This window comes from Ctenopharyngodon idella, chromosome 23 (assembly GCF_019924925.1).
Source record: "Ctenopharyngodon idella isolate HZGC_01 chromosome 23, HZGC01, whole genome shotgun sequence".
NCBI lineage: Eukaryota > Metazoa > Chordata > Actinopteri > Cypriniformes > Xenocyprididae > Ctenopharyngodon > Ctenopharyngodon idella.
The window spans coordinates 1052306-1074104 of record NC_067242.1 but is presented as its reverse complement, the minus strand read 5'-3'; the positions used below and the strand labels follow the sequence as shown (position 1 = coordinate 1074104).

General features: G+C 34.7%; 1 protein-coding gene across 1 annotated transcript in view; it reads left to right on the top strand.

The window, feature by feature from the left end:
* reck (reversion-inducing-cysteine-rich protein with kazal motifs) overlaps window positions 1-18784 on the top strand; it is a 55678-nt gene extending 36894 nt beyond the window's left edge. Inside the window, exons 12-21 of the mRNA XM_051882883.1 lie at window positions 3261-3397; window positions 3474-3614; window positions 4630-4818; window positions 6436-6558; window positions 7299-7470; window positions 9807-10002; window positions 13219-13429; window positions 13564-13637; window positions 14101-14256; window positions 17244-18784. Of these exons, the coding sequence (XP_051738843.1) occupies window positions 3261-3397; window positions 3474-3614; window positions 4630-4818; window positions 6436-6558; window positions 7299-7470; window positions 9807-10002; window positions 13219-13429; window positions 13564-13637; window positions 14101-14256; window positions 17244-17459 (1615 nt within the window). The 3' untranslated portion in view covers window positions 17460-18784. The remainder of the gene's footprint in view (window positions 1-3260; window positions 3398-3473; window positions 3615-4629; window positions 4819-6435; window positions 6559-7298; window positions 7471-9806; window positions 10003-13218; window positions 13430-13563; window positions 13638-14100; window positions 14257-17243) is intronic.
* Window positions 18785-21799: the final 3015 nt, after the last annotated feature.

Here is a 21799-nt window from a genome sequence, read left to right as displayed (position 1 = left end):
ATTTTTAAACCTAGTGATTTTATAATGTTTAATATTTATTCAAAAGCGAAACTGAGTGAAAAACTATTACAGGAAATGGCTAATATGAGCCAATAAATGCTCCTCTGCCGCCATCTGATGGTTATAATTAATGTCTTTTTAATTTTTTTCTATCAAATGTTGGATTTTCTACATCCTGAAACGCTGGTTTTACAAATGTGGACAATCTCAGAAGGATGAACAAATAATGTTTTTGGTCATCACATTAAAAATAACATTTGAAGTGCTGGAAAATGTTGCGTGTGCGTGTCTAATTACAGACACCACGTTTCTTATTCAAACGTTCCCATTAGATTCGTCTTTATTGCAATCAATAAAACTGGTTTATTGGCAAATTAGGCAAGTGTGATAACTGCATTAAAATATAAATACAGCATTAAAAAGTGAACCATTGATGGTTTTGTGTCGATGTACAGCGAGTACAGAATGACAGCTAACAGTTCACTGGAAATGTCCAAGCTGGCTTAACGAAAACCAGGAAGTAACTGTGTATATGGACAATTGATCTCTAATGAGATGGTTCTTTTTAGTGAATCAAAACTTTACAGTTCAACCCATAGATATACATAATAAAGGGTAGATGTCTTATGGCGGAGTCTCTAACGTCATCACCGGCGGCCATCTTGTCACAGGCAAGCTTTCTGGCGGGCTCTGTGGTACCTGATGTAAGGTGAGTGATCTGCACAAACACAAATACTCTTATCTCGCTGAAATCTTGACGGATTTACAAATGGTTTGGTTTCTTACAAACGTTATTAATGTGGCTATAATTCTGGATGCTTGAACATGTTGAAATTGCAGCTTTTCTTTTCGAAAAATGACTAAATCGTTCAGCATAGTTGTGTATCACGGCTACTTGCGCAAGTTATCAAGGCTGAGACCACAATCGAGCTGTTCAGTTAGGTTTTACTGACACCAATAACGATTTTATGACAACTAATCTTTTGTCTAAATTACAATCTTTGTGGATGTGGTTGTAGTTATTAGCTGGCTAATAACAAGAAGCTGTGAGTGAGACCTAGTAGTTACAGTTTAGCTGCTACCCAGCAATTTTGCATCAGTGGGAGAGGCAGAATTGCTCTTTCTTTTCAATATAACTTAAGTTGCACATGATTTCCAATCGGTTTGGTTTGTTAAAAGCATCTTACATTATGATACAGGAAATTGCTGGCTTTATAAGAGAAGATGCCAGACTTTTGTGCAGCCTACGGATGCTCCAATCGCTGTAGTCTCAAAACGAGAGCCCGTGGGATCACCTTTCACCTGTAAGATATGACAATATTATGATTATATTTGGGATAATCGTTAGTTACTTAGTGGATGTATGTAGAATACAGGTCCTGTTACACAGGAACAGCGGGGCTATGACATAATAGTATTACAAGATTGTTGTTGACCCAAAGCTTTTTACAAGTTTGTTTACACAATCGCAGAATGTTTCTTTTGGACATCTTTTTTTTTTTTTTTTTTGGAACAGTGATCTCTGAAGTAGGCACAGTGCAATGTCGAGGGGAAAAGCCTAGTAAATGGCCCAACCCTGAAGAAGTTAAAATAAACATGTAACAATTCAAATTATTTTATTATAATAGTAATATTCATATTATAAAAGTGTATATATATATATCTCATGTTGCCATTCTGTACACTGAGTTTTAGTAGCCTATATATTGATTTAACATAAATACCTTGTGCGTGTGCATATTCATTGCACCTATCTGTTCTGTTCAATGTTATTTTCATATGGAAGTCCATGGTTATAATTATTCATAAGTATGCAGTGTCATAAGTACATCTCTGACGTTTATAACAAACCAAACACTTTGAAAATCGGTAGAAAATTGAGCAAGTTATGGTTATTTAAAAAGTACATGCACCATTAAAACACAATGTTACGAGTGAGCGAGCTGACTGTTACAAGATGGCCGCCAGGTGTGGATGTCGACCTCCATTGGCCAGCAGCGCGGACGAGACATCTAACCTTTATTATGTATATCTATGGTTCAACCAGCGTAGTCTGATTCCTGAATGGTGATTCTAATGAGTCACTTATTTTTACTGAATCAAAACTGAACAAATGACTCTAATGAGCCTGTTCTTTTTAGTGAATCAAACACATATCACACATCCGCTGTAGAAAGCTCTCACACATGCATTCTTCCACCAATAGTGAGGAAAAATCATACTGAAATACAAAATGTATTCAATCACGCATGTACAACACTAGTGAATCTACAGCCAGTGAATGAAACAGAAAGCGTGATGATTGTTGTCCAATTCCCAAACAAATGATTCTAATGAAGCAGTTCTTTTTAGTCAATCAGAACTTTACAGTGCAACCAGCGTAGCCTGATTCCTGAATAAATGATTCAAACGAGTCACTTCTTTTACTGAATCAGAACCATATGACACAAAAACTATAGTCTGATTCCTGAACAAATGACTCTAATGAACTGGTTCTTTTTAGCGAATCAAACACACATTATGCGGTTTGTTACTACTAGTATTTTATAAATATAAATTAATTAAGTATATATATATACACACAGTTGATTTGTGTTTTATTCCTGTCATTCAGACGTATCAGTCTCACGCAGTAGTGTTCTAGTTAAGTGTCTTACAATGTGCTGCTAAACAAAACAGTACAAATGTTTCTGTCACTGTGGGTGAAGCAGAAACAACAAATTCATGTCTGGAATGGGAAAAGACGCCGCAAGACATCAAACCTCTCACGAGAACGGCACATATGGACATGTGGCAGTTGAAAGCAGTCCTGAAACACTGCGAGCGTGAGGCCTCTGTGTGGTGTGTACAGTCAACAGGAAGCACGCTTTCATCTCCTCTGTCTGAGGGCAAAGGTCACGACAGTTTCACGCTTGGCAGACGCTCAGAGAAGAGCTCTGGCCACGTTCTGTGCCTCTGACACCGGGAGAAATACATCGATTTACAACTAAAGTACACAAGATGATTCAGGTAATAAGTGTTAGTGATCAGGAGTGACACCGCCGGTGTGCTTTCATGATGTTCCAACATACTCCAGACACAGAGATGAATTATGATCCTGCCTTTGAAGAGCCGTAAATGCTCAGTTGTGAGGTATAAAGGGTCACACAGGTATTCTGATTCCAGATTACCAGGAACATGAATTTAACACAGTAATGATGTGCACCGATAAATCAATTACAATATTTCATAATAAACAAGAATGATATATATCTGTGCAGATCGGACTGTGTGGATATCCTGAGCCAGTGTGGCGACCGGAAGCGCTTCAATGAAGGACAGACGCCGGAGCGCATCTGCGACCTGCTGTCGCCCACCGACGATCCGGAGCGCTGCATCCCGCTGCAGAGATACCTCAGTGAGTGAGCGCTGATCCGCCGTCGCTCGTGTCTGATTGTGTCCGTGTGATCTGATCTCTTTACTGCTGTCTGCAGCTCCCAGTCCCTTTGACAACATCATTGAAGAAGTCATCCATCCCTGCAACCCCAACCCGTGTCCCAGCAATCACCTCTGCGAGGTCAACAGGAAGGGCTGCCATCTCGGACAAGACTGCATGCCGTTCTTCTGCGTACCCGGTACTGTAAACACATATGAACTGAAATGATGATCACATGTGTGCATTTATTAAGACGGGGGTTTTCAGGAGGGACCCCAATCCTAAAATTTGAATTAAATAAAACAATTCTATTTTCATGTATAAAGACAAAATTCATACTATAAAAATTAAAATTTTCTTTCTGTTGTTACTTTATTGAATTTTTTTGCTCACTATAGTACTGTACTGTTAGATGCATTATTTATTTCTTTATTTTAGTATTTTTTATTTATTTAGTCATTTAAATCAACATGTTTATTTAATTTAATTATTTTTTATTTCATTTTAATTATTGATTTAATCAAAAGCATTAATTCATTTATTTTATTCATATTATTTGAATAACTATGTTATATATTTTAACATTGTTATTTAAATCAACATCTTATTTATTTAATTTATTTTTTATTTATTTTATTCAATTTTGTCATTTATTTAATAAAAAGCATTCATTTATATATTTTAAAATATTTTTTTAAATCAATATATTTATGTATTTATTTTATTAATTTTATTTGAATAACATTGTTATATATTTTAACATTATTTAAATCAACATTTTACTTATTGAATTAATTATTTTAAATGTATTTTATTCATTTTAATCATTTATTTGTTTAATCAAAAGCATTAATTTATATATCATTTATATATTTTAACATTTTTTTTTAAATCAACATTTTTATTTATTTGTATTTTAATACAAATTTTATATATTTTAACATTATTTAAATCATTATTTATATTATCATTTATTTTATTCATTTGAGTTTTTTTTTAAATTAATTTTAGTCATATATTTATTTAAATTAATTTGTTTTTAAATCAATATTTTTTTATTGAATTAATTTATTCATTTTTATTTGAATAACAATGTTATATATTTTAACGTTGTTATTTAACTCAACATTTTATTTCATTTTTTATTTTTTTATTTTTTTATTAATTTTAGTCATTTATTTATTTAAGAGATGTGTTTTCTGTGTGTTTCAAAGGCTGTAAACTCGGTGAAGCGTCGGAGTTCCTGGTGCCCATGGACGCCCGTATCCAAGTGCCCACGAGGAGCGGACAGGTGGGCTGCTACGAGGTCTGCACCTGTGGTCAGAGCGGCCGGCTGGAGAACTGCGCTGAGATGCCATGCTTCGACACCACCAAGACCTGCCTCATCGCAGGACAGCGCAAGAGTAAGAGGCTTTTAGAGCTTCCTAATGTTGTTTTGTTTTCTCTGACAACAGGTTCACATTCATCCAAGATCAAAAACACTTTCATTTTCTCATAATATCCACTGCAGCATCAGCTCTTTTCTCTCAGTGTCTGAAACGCTTCGATCAAGGATTCGGTCTCTCTAAACCCCGCCTCTCTGAGAGCTTCTCTGCTCAGCCTAGTCTGTTGTGATTGGTTAGAAACCAAATGCTCATTATCATATCTGAATCTCAGCACTGGACACACAGTGATACGAACAGTAACGATGGCATCGGTTTTACTGTATCAATCTCAAAATTGATGTATTTTACATCATAATTTTACGTAAGAGACACCTACAATTTTTGTTTGTTTCCATTTAATTATTATTGCAAGCTTGACACAAGAGCAATGAGGCAGAAAACTGAGACTACGGAAAGGTGGACGCTGCCATCTACTGGTGTGATGATGCATGACTTACAAATTCATGAAATCTGTTTTCTCAATATATGTTATAAACACAGAAAACAACACACACACACACACACACACACACACACACACACACTATGATAAAAGAGGCAAAGTTTTATAAATAATAATAATAACTGATAATAGTACAGTTTAATAAGTAGAAATAAAAAAATGTATTGGTCAATGAATTTTTAATGTTAAAATTAAAATATTATCAATTAAACTGTAAATTAAATTAAATATTTCTCCAACTTACCACATGAATATAAATAAATATTATAAGCAAAATGATAAAAAAGCCAAAGTTTAATTTAATACATCATAAAATAAAATGTCTAAATTCATTAATCAATGTGTTATTAATAATAAAATGTCAACATTAGTTATTAATAATAAAGTATTTGAATAAACTTTTCCTGCAACATGCTGTATTACTATAAATGAACATAAGCAATATGATAAAAGACACAAATGTTTAATAAATAATAAACATTGATGCTACAGTTTCATAAGAATACATTAAAAATAATAAAAAATATTGATTAATGTATCTAATAATTTATTAATCGAATAACTATTATTAAAAGTAAAATTTACAATATTTAAAATCATTAATAACTAATAATAATGTTTAATATTCATAAATTGCTGCAATAATAAATTAATTAATATAAACAATGTGATAAAATGATAAAAATAATATTAAAATGTATTAATAAGAAATATATTTTTTAAATAAAAATCAAGATTATATATATATATATATTGTGTGTGTGTGTGTGTGTGTGTATATATATATATATATATATATATATATATATATATATTCAAAATGGTCTTTCTTGTTTTTATTAGTGTTTCTCGTTTGTGAACTGCTCATTTTACGGCTGTTGGTTTGAACCTGAATGAGTTTATTGGCTTTTCTCTCGTGTTTATTTTTACTCCTCTTCTGAAGCTTTATTTGAGACAGATGTTTTACAGTGCTGTGGAGCGATGCGTTTTACACCAGAAGATGAACTAATTTCACACAGATTTTTATTGTTTATATGAAAACAAAATGTGTAGTTGCTTATGCTATATTCTTTTGTCACACACACACACACACACACACACACACACTGAAGGTCTCTGATCTCATGTTTCAGATCACGGCTCGTCGTTCCGGCTCGACTGCCAGCCCTGCTCCTGCTTCGCCGGTGAAAGCGTCTGCTCGTCCCGCCAGTGTCTGCGCTCCGACGGCTCCGACGAGGACCGCCGGCTCTTCACAGGTGTGTGCTGTGTGTCCAAATACAGTTCATAATGATAACAATTATACACGATAACAGAGACAAAATACAGTAAAATTATCAAGTAGATAAATAAAACTTTAAAATACACTACCATTTTTTAACATTTCTGAAAGAGTCTCTTCTGCTCACCAAGACTGCATTTATTTGATCAAAAATACATAAAAACTGAAATATTATTCCAATGTAAAACAGCTGTTTTCTATGTGAATAAAGATGAATTTTCAGTCTTCAGTGTCACATGATCCTTCAGAAATCATTGTAATATGATGATTTGATGCTCAAGAAACATTCATGATTATTATCAATGCTGAAAACAGCTTCACATTTTTGTGGAAATACATTTTATTTTTCAGGATTCTTTGATGAATAAAAAGTTCAAAAGAACAGCATTTATTTGAAACAGAATCTTTTATAACATTATTGATCAATTTAATGCATCCCTGATGAATTAAAGTATTAATGTCTTTATTTAAATGATGGTTTTCACAATTGACTGTATATTCACACAGAAAACAGCTGTTTTACAGTACACTGGAATAACATTTCACTGTTTTTACTGTATTTTTGATCAAATAAATGCAGCTTTGCTGAGCAGAAGAGACTTGTTGCCTTTAAATGGTTATAACACTATTAAAATCTTAAGTAAATAAAACATGATCTTGAAATGAAATGATTATAATACACAACGTTGTCATTTGGTGTTGCTCTTTGCTCCTCAGGTCTTCCCTGCGGCTGTGCGGATCATTTTGTGCCGGTGTGTGCCGGTAACGGACGCACGTATCCCAGCGCGTGTGTGGCACGCTGTGTCGGCTTCAGAGACAATCAGTTTGTTTTCGGCTCGTGCAGAAGCATCGATCCCTGCCTGCCGAACCCCTGCCCGAGGAGCCAGAGGTACGTCACGACACATGCAGACACTTTATTCTGTCGGGACTGAGCGGCAGTATTAGCATCGTTCTGCTGCCGTGAACCTGTGAGTTCAAACTGTGGACGGGATTTGAGCTCAGACGCTTTCACTCCAGCTCTGTTTCCCTCTCAGCTTCCGCTCAGATCCGTGTTTGTTCAGGTGTCTCCGTGTTTGTGTGAAGCACATCTTACACCTCTGATCCAGCTCAGTGCAAACTGTACATGTGCTTTCTGAATCCATTAGCGTGATTAATCTAATTAATATGCAGTTATTAAAGTGATTTGAACAGGGCTGATATGATAAAAGACAAGTTTCATAAATAATAATAATAACTGATAATAGTACAGTTTAATAAGTAGAAATAAAAAAAACTTATTAGTCAATGAACATTAGCAATTAAACTGTAAATAAAATAAAATAATATATTTCTCCAAATTGCCTCATGAATATAAATAAATTAATATAAGCAAAATTATACAAAATGCCAGTTTAATTTAATACATGTAAAAAAATTAAATCATAAAATAAAAATTCTGAAATTTTTTAATCAGTGTGTTATTAATAATATAATTAAAACATTAGTTATTAATAATAAAGTATTTGAATAAACTTTTCCTGCAACATGCTGTATTACTGGAAATTAACAAAATCAATATGATAAAAGACACAAATGTTTAATAAATAATAAACGTTGATGCTACAGTTTAATAAGAATACATTAAAAATAATCAAAAATATAGATTAATGTATCTAATAATTTATTAATCGAATAACTATTAATGATAATAAAATTACAATATATTTAAATCATTAATAACTGTAATAATAAGGTTTAATATTCATAAATTGCTGCAATAATATAAATAAATTAATATAAGCAAAATTATACAAAATGCCAGTTTAATTTAATACATGTAAAGAAAAAAATAAATCACAAAATAAAAATTCTAAAATGTATTAATCAATGTGTTATTAATAATAAAATTAAAACATTAGTTATTAATAATAAAGTATTTGAATAAACTTTTCCTGCAAATATCCTGTATTACTGGAAATTAACATAAACAATATGATAAAAGACACAAATGTTTAATAAATAATAATCATTGATACTACAGTTTAATAAGAATACATTAAAATAATTAAAATATAGATTAATGTAAATACTCCAATGTTTAATAAATAATAATGATAATAATATTAAAGTGTAATAATAAGAAATAAAAAAAAAAATCAGGGTTAATTGCAACTAAATTGTTGCAATTTTCAACTAACACTAAAACTAGAATAAAATAAACATGAAATGAAATAAAATATAAACATTTTATTTCAGCTAGTTTTCATTTAGTTTACCTTAATGTACTAAAATAACTAAAATTGATTAATATAACAGAACGATTTATAAAAAACTATATAGACATGTTTAAAAAAAATAAAAACACAAAATGACTTTTAAAGTAAGGAACACTGTGTTAAAAATAACAGTGTATTAATTTGTACAACTGAAATAATTGTTGTGAATGATTAATAAAAGTAATAATGATATTTTGAGGTAATATGATCATTTTCGTCTCTGAAGATATCTAGAAAGCATCTTTTAAATTCACAGATTGATCATTTTCAGGGTCTCCACAGAGGTCTGTTCGAGGTCTTTCCACATCTGTCTTATGTAACACATGTTGCGTAACATCTGCTTGGCCCGCTTTTCAAAGGAAATGTTTGTTCTTTTGTAAACAAGATGATAAAATGGCGAACCCTTGATGTTAAACATCTGACTGAGGTGCTTTCATGACGCAGAGCTCACTTCAGCGAACGACAGGATCTGCTGCGCCTGCCCTGGAAGAGATTTATGCGGATCTGTGTTATTTGTGTCAACTGTAATCTTGACTTTTGCACGGTGGATTCATAAAACAAATAAAGCAAATAACTTCAGCCTAAGTGTTACATAACCCCAGCTAACATTCTCAGAACGTTCTGGCAAGGTTATAAAGAAACATTCTTCCAGTAACACTGAAGTTATCTGCACTTTAATAACGTTCCCAAAACGTTAGCACAAAAACATTATTAATACATCGTTCATGGAATGTTTTTTTCTGAAACGTTTTTTGAATGTTTCAGAACGTTCAAAAGTAACGTTTGAAGAATGAAACATTTGCAAAACCAAGAAAAAAACAAACATTTGAAAAACTGATGTTTCGAACATTCAGAGAACGTTTTCATAACGTAATGGGAACGTTAGCAAATCGTTCTTAGAACATATTTTTGTTAGTAATAAAATGAAGAGCAGGAGCAGAATGACAGTAAATGTTTCGTTTGTTCACAGGTGTATCCCCAAGCGTCAGGTGTGTTTGACGGACCTGTCGGACTATCCCTGCCCACAGTACGAGTGTGTGACCCGCCCGTCCGGCTGTGACCAGAACCAGCTGGATCCGGTTTGTGACACAGAGAACATGGAGCACGCCAACCTGTGTCTGCTGCAGCTGCGGAGCAAGAGCCTGGCGTACAGCGGACACTGTCAGGTGATCAGATACAAATGACTTTAACTCTATAAAGCTACTGTTTCATATTTGAGACGCACATTTCTAATGCCTGATCTGATGAACCTGTCGCACACAATCTCCTCCAGTCCTTCTGTCTGACTGATAGTTTGACTCTTTTTATAAAGTAAAAGTCTTTTAGTATAACTGTACAAATGTCCTCCTTCAGCTCGCGTCTTTCTGCTGGAAAATCTGCACTGATTTTTATCAAGTAAACGCAAGAATAACTTTGATATTGTTAGTAATATTTCATCTGGACTGAAGCAGGTTTACTTGATTATTATCCAGACATCATTTATTTAGAAAAATCATGAGTATCAAATATGATCATCAGGTTTATTCGTTCATCTCTCAATCATTGCATTATATGTTTTAAAACTACAGAGATTTGATCATAAAACTAAGCATTTAAATATCATCTTACTAAGACATTATTGACAGATATTGGTATTTATATGCATTTTATACTGTTATAAAGATCTCGTTGATTTACATTACAAGCATCAGAATTCCATATAAATATCAGAATCTGCAGCAAACAGCATATTTTTGCTCAGTTTGAGCCTCTGAAAAAAATTGAGCAGTTTTTCCTCCTTATTCACACTATATCAGACTAAATGAGTCATAAATGTATCAAATATGATACTCAACAAATGACGTTTTTGAAAGAAGTCGCTTCTGCTCATCAAGCCTGCATTTATTTGATCAAAAGTACAGAAAAAAAAAACCCAGTAATATTGTGAAATATTATTACAATTTAAAATTATGGTTTTCTATTTTAATATACTTTATTTACTTTAATTTATTCCTGTGATCAAAGCTGAATTTTCAGCATCATTACTCCAGTCTTCAGTGTCACATGATCCTTCAGAAATCATTCTATAATGATGATTTGATGATCAGTTATTATCAAAGTGGGAAACAGTTGTGCTGCTTAATATTTTTTGGATACTGTGATAGATTTTTCAGGATTCATGAATTTGGGGAGGATTTGATGAATAAAAAGTTAAAAAGAACAGCATTTATATAAAATAGAAATGAACTTTTTATTCATGAAAGAATCCTGAAAAAAGTACAGGTTATAAAAAAAGTATTAAGCAGCACAACTGTTTCCAACATTGATAATAATCATAAATGTTTCTTGATCATCAAATCATCATATTAGAATGATTTCTGAAGGATCATGTGACACTGAAGACTGGAGTAATGATGCTGAAAATTCAGCTTTGATCACAGGATATAAATTATATTTTAAAGTATATTATAATAGAAAACCAATATTTTAGATTGTAATAATACTTCACAATATTACTGTTTTTATTTCTGTATTTTTGATCAAGAGGCTTCTTTGAAAAACATTAAAAATAGTAATGTTTCTAAACTTTTGACCGGTAATGTATGCAATATGTTTTTTTTTTAAGCTTTTTTTTTTTTTTTTTTTTTTAAATAACTTGTTCCATTTCAAAAATATATATTTTTCTGACTGTTATTTCATGTCAGGCTTTACAGGGTTAAAGTTGAAAAAAAAAAGACCAACACTCTCATGAAAATTCATAACTATTTTATGTTTCGGTGGCAAATTCACAAAATCTTGCTTGTACATTTTCATTCTTCGTAATTTTGCAAAACCTTCTATGAACGTTTATTACGTTTATAACATTACCATTAAATTCTGTGAACATTCAAAACGTTTCAGTTTTTTAAATGTCCTAAAAACGTTTTTTATTGGTTGTGCCAGCGTTAGGGAAACAATCCATTGTGCAAACATGGGAACAAGTAGCAACGTCTGAACAAGTAGCAACATTTAAAAATGTTAAACAATCATCCAACTAAAATGTTTCAGAAAAAAACGTTCCATGATCGATGTATAAATGACGTTTTGAGAACATTATTAAAGACCAGATCACTTTGAACGATGTTACGTTCTGAGAACATTCCCTGTTAGCTTTTAAAACTAACATGACATGTAGGCTGTTGATTTAATTTTAATGTTAATTACTTCCATAATGTGTCATCTTTTCACTGCACGGTCAAAAATACGCAACACTCTTGAAGTGAAATGTCATTTCATGTTGACTGACGCCGGCGGAGGAGGTCGCATGTGTTTTGTATGATGTGGTGTATGACTCTGATATGGTGTGACCTGTTAAAGCTTATGTGGCATTTATTATTTCTCAAGTCGTATTAAAATTGAATTTGAAAGAAGTAAAGTCCACTCTTAACAGAAGTCTGAGCTTATATATCCATTTATAACATATATTGCATTTGCTAGTTACTGTTTCTTGAACATTTCGCTGATGGTACGAACAAGACCAATGTGGTCAGTAGTACAGTATATCATCACATGTAGTGTAACAGTACCAGCAGTGATCACAGTAACGGTCACAGATGGCCAGCAGGGGGCGCAGATGCGCTGAAGACTGTCCCTGCATCCCAATGTGCATGCTAGTACTGAATATTACTGATGTCACATACTATTTAGGATGGATAGTATGCACTTTGAGACAGGCTGTGACTGCCTGCGTACTAAAGCTGGTGATAAACTCGTTTATTACTCTTTGTTTTTGTAACAGCAGTGAAAAATGATCTTCACATATATATTTATTAGTTCATGCTTTGCTCCCTTCAAAAAGGTGATCAGGACGACCAGCTGATTACCGACTACTTAATAATACTTAATAAATAAATGCAATATTAATTTGCGATAATCATAGAATTATGACAGATGAGAGAGACATGTTACAGTTAATTAAACTAATTAAAGTGCTGAAACATATATACAGTCAAAACTGACTAAAAATATTTACCTTTAAACATATTAATAAATGTTAATTTCCAGCACATTTTGGGTTCATTTTTGAGCAACAATACAGTAATTTTTAAGCAATAGTTGAGTTAAATAAAACTACCCAGCAGGTTGAGCAAACATTTAACCCAACCGCTGGGTTAAAACAACCCAATCACTGGGTTTGTCCATTTGTTGAACCCAACTTGGCTTGTTTTTAACCCAGTGTAAGCAGTTCTGCAGAAAACATTGATGTCTCCGTCCAGCTCAGTACAGTCAAATCAATAATATTGAATATTAAGACAATATAAGATGAGTTTTTGTAAAATTGATATTTAACCTCTGAAATCTTCAAGTGTCATCATACAGCAGTGTTGTGTCAGATGAATCTGACGTGTGTGTGTGTGTTGCAGGACGCCTGCAGGAGGTCCAGAGAAGTGTGCGGCCACAACGGAGAGACCTACAGTACGGTGTGCGAAGCCTTCTCGGACCGCGTGGCCGTGGACTATCAGGGCCGCTGTCATGCGGTCGGGGCCGTGTCGGAGTTCACGTCTGACTCAGGCTGTAACGCCGTACCGTGTGCTCCTCTGTCCACTGACGGCTGCCGTCCCGTCACTCCACCGGGTCAGTGCCGCTTCACTGTAAACACCTCATCTCAAACCTTTGGATTGTCAGTTTACATCTCATTTGTGTGAGAAACTAAAACGGAATAAATGAAGTGAAATAAATCCGTAATAATCTCTGTTAACTCTTTGCAGGCGCCTGCTGTCCGGTGTGTGCAGGAATGCTGCAGATCCTCTGGAACAAAGCGCAGATGAACATCTTTGCCAAGGTAAACGTGTCACTCCATCTCCTCTGGTGTTTTAAAGTGATTTCAGTTGCAGTGACATCAGTCAGTCAGCAGGGGGCAGTATTGATCATTTACGTGTGTTATTGGAGGATGAAATGCACCACATGCACATTAATTTCTTCTTAACAACATGGTTTACATCACAAACTCCAAACCTCTGAGTATATTTATGCTCTTTAAGCGTTGTGTTATATTTGCTTTTATTAACTTTTATCAGTGAATGTTATTATTTGGGTTCTGGCCTCCCTCCAAAAACATATTATCAGTAGGATGAATAGGATCAGTGTACAAACAACAAACTGTATGAAATTTACCCTACTGTGGGTAATAGTTGCATCTTTATTTTCAAGGTGTTTATGTGCTAAGAGATAAATGCATATTTATATTTAGTCTGTATTTGTGTTGATGTTGACACTGCATGTGTGTGTGTGTGTGTGTGTTTCAGCTGAACCGCAATCAGCCGGTGACGCTGCATGACATCCTGAAGATCCTGCGGCTGCACATCTCTGTTCCTCAGTGCGACATCTTCGGCTATCTGAGCATCGACTCCGAGATCATCATCCTCATCGTGCCGGTGGATCAGCAGCCGACGCCACTGCAGGTGTGTGTGACCATCACAACTGATCACGCAGCTTTTGTCTTCGCAGTCTTTCTGTGTGTGCTGAATGATGGGCTGTCAGAAGTCATCTTAGATATATCTCAATGTAGTATCGCACTGAAATTGAGCAGCGTAGGAAGAGAGGTTGTGCTGACTATATGGTTACTTCTATGTAGTGCACAGTGACCAATCAGCATCCAGGGCTATCCCAAAACTAGCCATTAATATTAATAGTCAAAAAAAAGCAATTCTGAGAAAAAAGTCAGAATTGTGAGTTAAAAAGTCGCAATTGTGAGAAAAAAGTCAGAATTGTGAGTTAGAAAAAGTCGCAATTGCAGGAAAAGTCAGAATTGTGAGTTAAAGTCGCAATTGTGAGAAAAAAAAGTTAGAATTGTGAGTTAAAAAGTCGCAATTGTGAGAAAAAAAAAGTCAGAATTGTGAGTTAAAAAGTCGCAATTGTGAGAAAAAAGTCAGAATTATGAGTTAAAGTCGCAATTGTGAGAAAAAAAAGTCAGAATTGTGAGTTAAAGTCGCAATTGTGAGAAAAAAAAGTCAGAATTGTGAGTTAAAAAGTCGCAATTGCATGAAAAAGTCAGAATTGTGAGAAAGTTGTGATTGCAAGAAAAAAATCTGAATTTAGTTAATCGCAATTGTGAGAAAAAAGCCAGAATTGTGAGTTAAAAAGTTGTAATTGCAAAAAAAAGTCAGAATTGTGCGTTAAAAAGTCACAATTGCGAGAAAAGTCAGATTTGTGTGTTAAAAAAATCGCAATTGCAAGAAAATGTGAGAAAGTTGCAACTGCAAGAAAAAATCTGAATTTAGTTAATCGCAATTGTGAGAAAAAAGTCAGAATTGTGAGTTAAAAAGTCGTAATTGCAAAAAAAAGTCAGAATTGTGCGTTAAAAAGTCGCAATTGCGAGAAAGAAGTCAGAATTGTGAGTTAAAAACTCGCAATTGCGTGAAAAAGTCAGAATCGTGACTTAAAAAGTCGCAATTGCAAGAAAAAACGTCAGAATTAGGTGTTTAAAAGTTGCAATTGTGAGAAAAAAGTCAGAATTGTGTTAGAAGAAGTCGCAATTGCAGGAAAAGTCAGAATTGTGAGTTAAAAAGTCACAATTGTGAGAAAAAAGTCAGAATTGTGTTAGAAGTCGCAATTGCAGGAAAAGTCAGAATTGTGAGTTAAAAAGTCACAATTGTGAGAAAAAAGTCAGAATTGTGAGTTAAAAAGTCGCAATTGCAAGAAAAGTCAGATTTGTGTGTTAAAAAAAATCGCAATTGCAAGAAAAATGTTAGAATTGTGAGAAAGTTGCAACTGCAAGAAAAAATCTGAATTTAGTTAATCGCAATTGTGAGAAAAAAGTCAGAATTGTGAGTTAAAAAGTCGCAATTGCAAAAAAAAAGTCAGAATTGTGCGTTAAAGTCGGAATTATGAGAAAAAAGCCAAAACTGTAAGTTAAAAAGTCGCAATTGCGAGAAAAAGTCAGAATTGTGAGTTGCGTTAAAAAATCCCAAAACTAGCAATTAATATTAATATATTCCATTTTACACACTCTATCTTGCTGTATTTACTATAAATGTGAAAATAAGGGCTGCAACAATATTAAAATGTATTTTAATTAAACTAACTTTTTGCCACACCTGCCAATGGCCATTAAGAAAATTTACCGGCCATAAATAATTTTTACAAAGCATGAAACTGGTACAGAAATCTAATAAAGTAATCAAATGTAAAACAGTCTTCACTGGATAAATTAAATATAGTTTAATCCTTATTAAAGTTACAAAAGTTATTCGGTCAAGAGCAGTGAATGATTTTTCTTTGTCTTTTGTTGTTTGATTAACATCAATGACACAGACGGCAGCAGGAATATTAGGCTGCTGTCACTTTAAGAGCTGATGCACAGATCCAATATACTGATACATGCGTTTTATTTCTCAACTGTTCAGACATAACTGACTATGTTTATGAAAATACTCACCAACACAGGCATTTTAAAGCACGCCCAGAAATCTCAGACAGGGCGCAAATACTGAATTTAGTTCCCTTCTGCATCTACTTGCGCTTGAATATTCCAATTGTCAAGGGTTTAACTTTCGTGATGATGCGGAACTGACCCATCAACTGTCCTAAGCGATGTCCATGTTTTTTAATGTTCTCATAACATTGCATTGTTAGAATTCATAAAAATGTTACTGGTCAACTGGCGATTGACACCGATCTTTACTTATTATATATTTATTTTAGGCCCTGCGGATAACCTATAATTAGCTGATTCTATATTATTTTTTCAAAATAAATTAAAGAATAAAAAATAATTTAACTGTTTAAATAATGCAATAATATTTTTAATTTAATAAATAAGATATTAATATAATTTTTAAAATAAAAAACTAAATGCTAATGTAAATTTATGCACCACAACATTATAATGTACAGTATGAAAAATGGATATTCATTTTGAAGTTTGCTAAAGATTACATTGAACAGTGTTATTAATTATTAGTTTTTAAAGTACAAAAATGTGAAATAAGCATAAATAAATAAGCATAAACAAATGAATACTTAATATCAACCAATATAACATTTTCTAACATAAAAAAATCTCTAATTTGGCCAATAACCTATAGAGGTTAATTCAGGATAATTGGGACTTTTTTTTCCTAGTCATCTCAAAAAGTATCCCAATGTATCCGAATTCACTCTCTTACTACTCTCTTTTTTTTAATTGAGAGTTGTCTGGATGAACCCTAATAGCCAGTGTTCTCATTCAGCCGTCCATTACAAGCACACAACACTAGTATTTTAGTGAGCGTCTGTATTTTCCCCTCCTCCACACCCCGGCGCAGGCTTTCATGCGCTTGCATCATGTGCTCCAGATGTTCCTCCAATTTGCCTAAAAATATTAAAGCTGTCTACAAGGACTTAATGCCCTATTTCTGCCCAGTCGAACTAAAAGATGTGTGTGCTGTGGTCTCCTGTGTATCCGCAGATTGAAGCCTGCAGTAAAGAGGCAGAGAAGATCGACTCGCTCATCAACTCCGGCAGCCCGACGCTGGTGTCCCACGTGCCTCTGTCTGCCTTCCTGCACTCGGAGGTCGAGCTCTCCACCATCACCTTCGCGGCGGCCGACTCCCTCTCTCTCTCCCTCTGCGTCTTCTTCTCCTCTCTCCTCCTGTCCTTCACAGGGACCCCCTTTTCCTCCTAACCCCCGTTGCCTTGCAACACTACCGCCTGTTTGACCTCTGACCTTCCAAGGTCACCTGACAGGAAACTGTTCCGGTCGACGCTGACGATTACGCTGCAAACTGACAAGGACAATCAAATTCAGCATCAGCAGATGGACGTTCTTCTCACTATTAAGGACCTTCTCAAAAGGAAGCTGTTTCGCAAGGTCAAGAGAAACAGGAAATAGAAGAAACAGGAGCGTTAGAGACAGATGTCGAGTTCAGACGATTGCTGCTTTTTAGATATCTCACGGACCCAATTACTCAAGCACATATCAGCTTTCTGTGGAAGCCTGTTTTCACAACGGAATGAACAAATTTAAAGGTGATTGCGACTTTTTATCTCACAGTTCTGACTTTTTTCTCATATTTGTGAGATTATATCTCAGAACTGAGATGTCTCTTTCTCAGAATTGAGATAAAAACTCACAATTACAAGAAAAATGGCAGAATTGTGAGTTCAAAATTCGCACTTGCATGAAAAAAGTCTGAATTCTGAATAAAAAAGTCACAGTTGTGGAAAAAAGTAAGAATTGAGTTAGTCGCAATTGCATGAAAAAGTCATGATTGTGAGTCAAAAAATCGCAATTGCAAGAAAAAAGTCAGAATTGTGAATTAAAAGGTGCAATTACGAGAAAAAAGTCAGAATTGTGAGTTAAAAAGTCGCAATTACCTGTTTTATTTTTTTATTCCGTGGCAGAAACAAGCTTCACGGTTTTCAAATGGCCTGAGGAAAAGGTTGTTGTTGTTTTTTAAATATGATATATTGTTTGAAATATTTTATTGTTCCTCTAATGTCGATCAATTAAAAAAATACAAAATGAGGAGCCCAGCCATGTAAACAAATATGACAATCGTACTGCTTATCCGTAAAGTGGTAAACCCAATATGCCTTGCTTATAAATTTATATATATATATATATAAAAAAAAAAAATGTATGTGTATAGATTTTTTTTTTTTTTTTTTAAATGAAGTATTGCAAAAACAAAACCTTTATGTTCATAAGAGAAGCAAAATGTTCTATTTTGAGATGTTTCTGATGATAAGGTCATTTTTAAAGCTAATGCCTGCATGATTGACAGTGTTTTTACAGAATGTGTTGTATTGTCGTGTTGTGTTTCTGTCTGCACCACATTAAGGGCCCTTGTTTCAATCAGTATTATTTGGCTTAGGCAGCTGTGTAGCATTGTGGGAGGGGCCTTACTGTGTGCTGTCTGTCCGTCCGTCTGTCTTAAAGTATGTGTGTAACACTTCCCATGTATATTTTTATATGATAATAATAAATGTGATCATATTGCTGAAGGATTTCATCAGAATGGCCTAGTTAATATCCTGGTCGTACAATTTCTTGATAATCAAATAATGAAACCATCTATATACAAAAGTTTGGTTTCGATACGGAAAGTGGCCACTCAACTGAGACTGCCCTGCTCTCGGTTATTGTAGCTCTGATACTGGCAAGAACAGCTTCCAAATCATCAGTACTCATCTCAGTTACCCACCAGATCCTCTTGTCAACCCTCATGATGCAGGGCATCTCAGAAACTGCCTCTCAGGTAGGTTCTTCAGGATGTCGTAGAGGGATGAGGTGTCTAAGTTGCAACATCTAGCTACTGGGGTACCTCAGGGCTCAGTGCTGGGACCGCTTCTCTTCTCTATCTACATGAAATCACTAGGATCTGTCATTCAGAAACATGGTTTTTCCTACCACTGCTATGGTTTAAACACTCCAAACTCTCTTACTGTATAATCTGACCCCATTTTTAATTCATGTAACATCAACCAATAAAGCCGATCGTTACATGCTGAAGACACACAAATGTACCTCTCATTCCATCCAGATGATCCCGCATTCTACACAACTCCTTGTCAAGCTTGTTCTATCCAGACTGGACTATTGCAACGATCTCTTGGCAGGCCTTCCAGCATGTACTGTCTCACTACTTCAGACTTATCTCCAGAAGCTTGTGTTCTGCAAGTGAACGGCGCCTTGTGAGACAATTCTCTTTCAAATAAATGCTGTTCTTCTGTATGTAATGTATGGTTGAAATGATTTTTTTCCATGTCAATGAAATTTCTGCTTCCCAAAGTCACTGAAAGTCACAGAGAGCTTGAATAAGTTCACAGGGGTCTGTAGCTGGTGATCGCTCACTTTAGATTGTTCCGACCATAGAGTGTAAAAAATATGGACGACGCACCTTCACTCTCTTCCATTGCAGATAAGTGAAGCCGCCAATGTCCCAATATTGCGTTGACATCTTGAAACCCGAGTCTGCGCAGTAGAGAGCGTGAAGTCGAGCCGCGGTATCAAGGTCTCGCCACACTCCTGCAGAATCAGTTAGTACAGTTTACTGCAGAACAGTTGTGAAATAAACAGTTCTGGAAATGTAGAAATCAAAGTTAAAGCTCCAATCTCCTCCCGAAAATTCCCGAAAACAGTCCTTTGGTGTCTCAGTGATTACTTCTCTCAGAGAAGCTGTCAATCATGACGTCACACCCCTGTTTTTATAGCATTAAATAACTAACTAAAACAAAACTTATTTAAAATCACGAACATTTAAACTTACATCAGCATGATGAAAACTACATAAAATGACAGAAATCATCTTTGGAAAAAGTGTATTTGAAGTGTAATTTGATTGTTTAGTTTGTCTCATGTCCTATTAGATTGCATGAAGAGGGCGGGGTTTATGACCTATACTGCATCCAGCCACCTGGGGGCGATCGAAGCGTTTTGGCTACACTTTTCAGGACTTATGTGGCACACTTGGAAAAGAACAGCACTCGTAAGTGACCTAGAATACGGCGATCACTCATCGGAGCCCTCGTCTTCCAGAAAACACATAATTCTGTAATGAGATCAGATGAATCTGATTACTCTCTAGGATTCTGTGACAGCAGGGAGCTTATTATAAATACAACTGTTTTCAGTTTTATTAATAAGGAATACATAAAAAATGTAACAAAAAACAGATTTTTCAAAAATATCCTATTTAATGTTTCACAGAAGGAAGAAAGTCACACAGGTTTGGAACAATATGAGGGTGAATAAATGACAGAATTTTCATTTTTTGACTATTTAAAACTAACCATTTGTTCTGTTGCTGTTTTGGTTTCCAAGACTTTATAGCCTATAGTCCTGCCATTTTCACTTATTGCAATGCTATGTGTAATATGTGAAACAACATAAGTAGGTTAGTTTGAGCCACTTTGACCAAAAGAGGAAGTGAATGTCAGTTCTTAAGAAAAAGACAGTTTCCCAGAGCTATCGTGGTGACTGACATCATCAGATGACCGCTGCTCAAACGCATTGAGAAAACACTCGCTCACAGTTCTCTGAACACAAGGCTGAGGACACAAGTGTGTAAGATCTCAGTAAATCTGCAGTTATGTGTCACCTGTACTCAGGACTGAATTTCCATCTTTTGCACGAACATCCGAGATCTTTCATCATCCGCCCACTTGGGAACATGCACAGGTGCTGAAACACTGGAGAACATGATGATCTGCCACGGCATTATGAAAATAAAAGACCAGAGAAAAATCCCAATCATGTATTTGTGGTGTAGACTCTGAAAAGAAATTCAGGTCACCACAACTTAAAAAAAAAAAAAAAAATGCATGGTTGCAAGTTAAAAATTCTAATTCATTGATTTATTTAAACAGCCATGCAAACATTATTTTGAGTGATCATCACATCAGCTTAATATTGTGTGTAATTTAAACTCAAATTTCTGTATAAGATTAAGTTGTAACGAAATGAAATCTTGATATCTTTGAAAACTAGGCAGTGGATTTCTAGTTCTTGGGTCCTGTCTTTTGAAATTTCATTGATCCACATATGATGGAAATCTCATTACTCTAGCAGGAACTTCTCCATTAGAATCATCATGACAGGGTGAGACAGACTTTTTAGATCTTAAAGGAGACCTATAATGCCCCTTTCACGAGATGTAATATAAGTCTCTGGTGTCTCCAGAATGTGTCAGTGAAGTTTCAGCTCAAAATACCCCACAGATCATTAATTATAACTTGTCAAATTTGCCCCTATTTGGGTGTGAGAAAAAACACACTGTTTTTGTGTGTGTCCCTTTAAATGCAAATGAACTGCTGCTCCCGGCCCCCTTTCCAGAAGAGGGCGGAGCTTTAACAGCTCGCGCTTCGGTCGCTCAACAGCAACAAAGCTGGAGAATCTCACGCAGCCAAAATGAGGATCGTCAGTAACGGTGTTCAGCCTTACATTGTTCAAACCGGAGTCGACACTGATGGAGAGACTCAGGAAGAAGTTACAACTTTTAGAATGAAACTGGACGTTTCTGA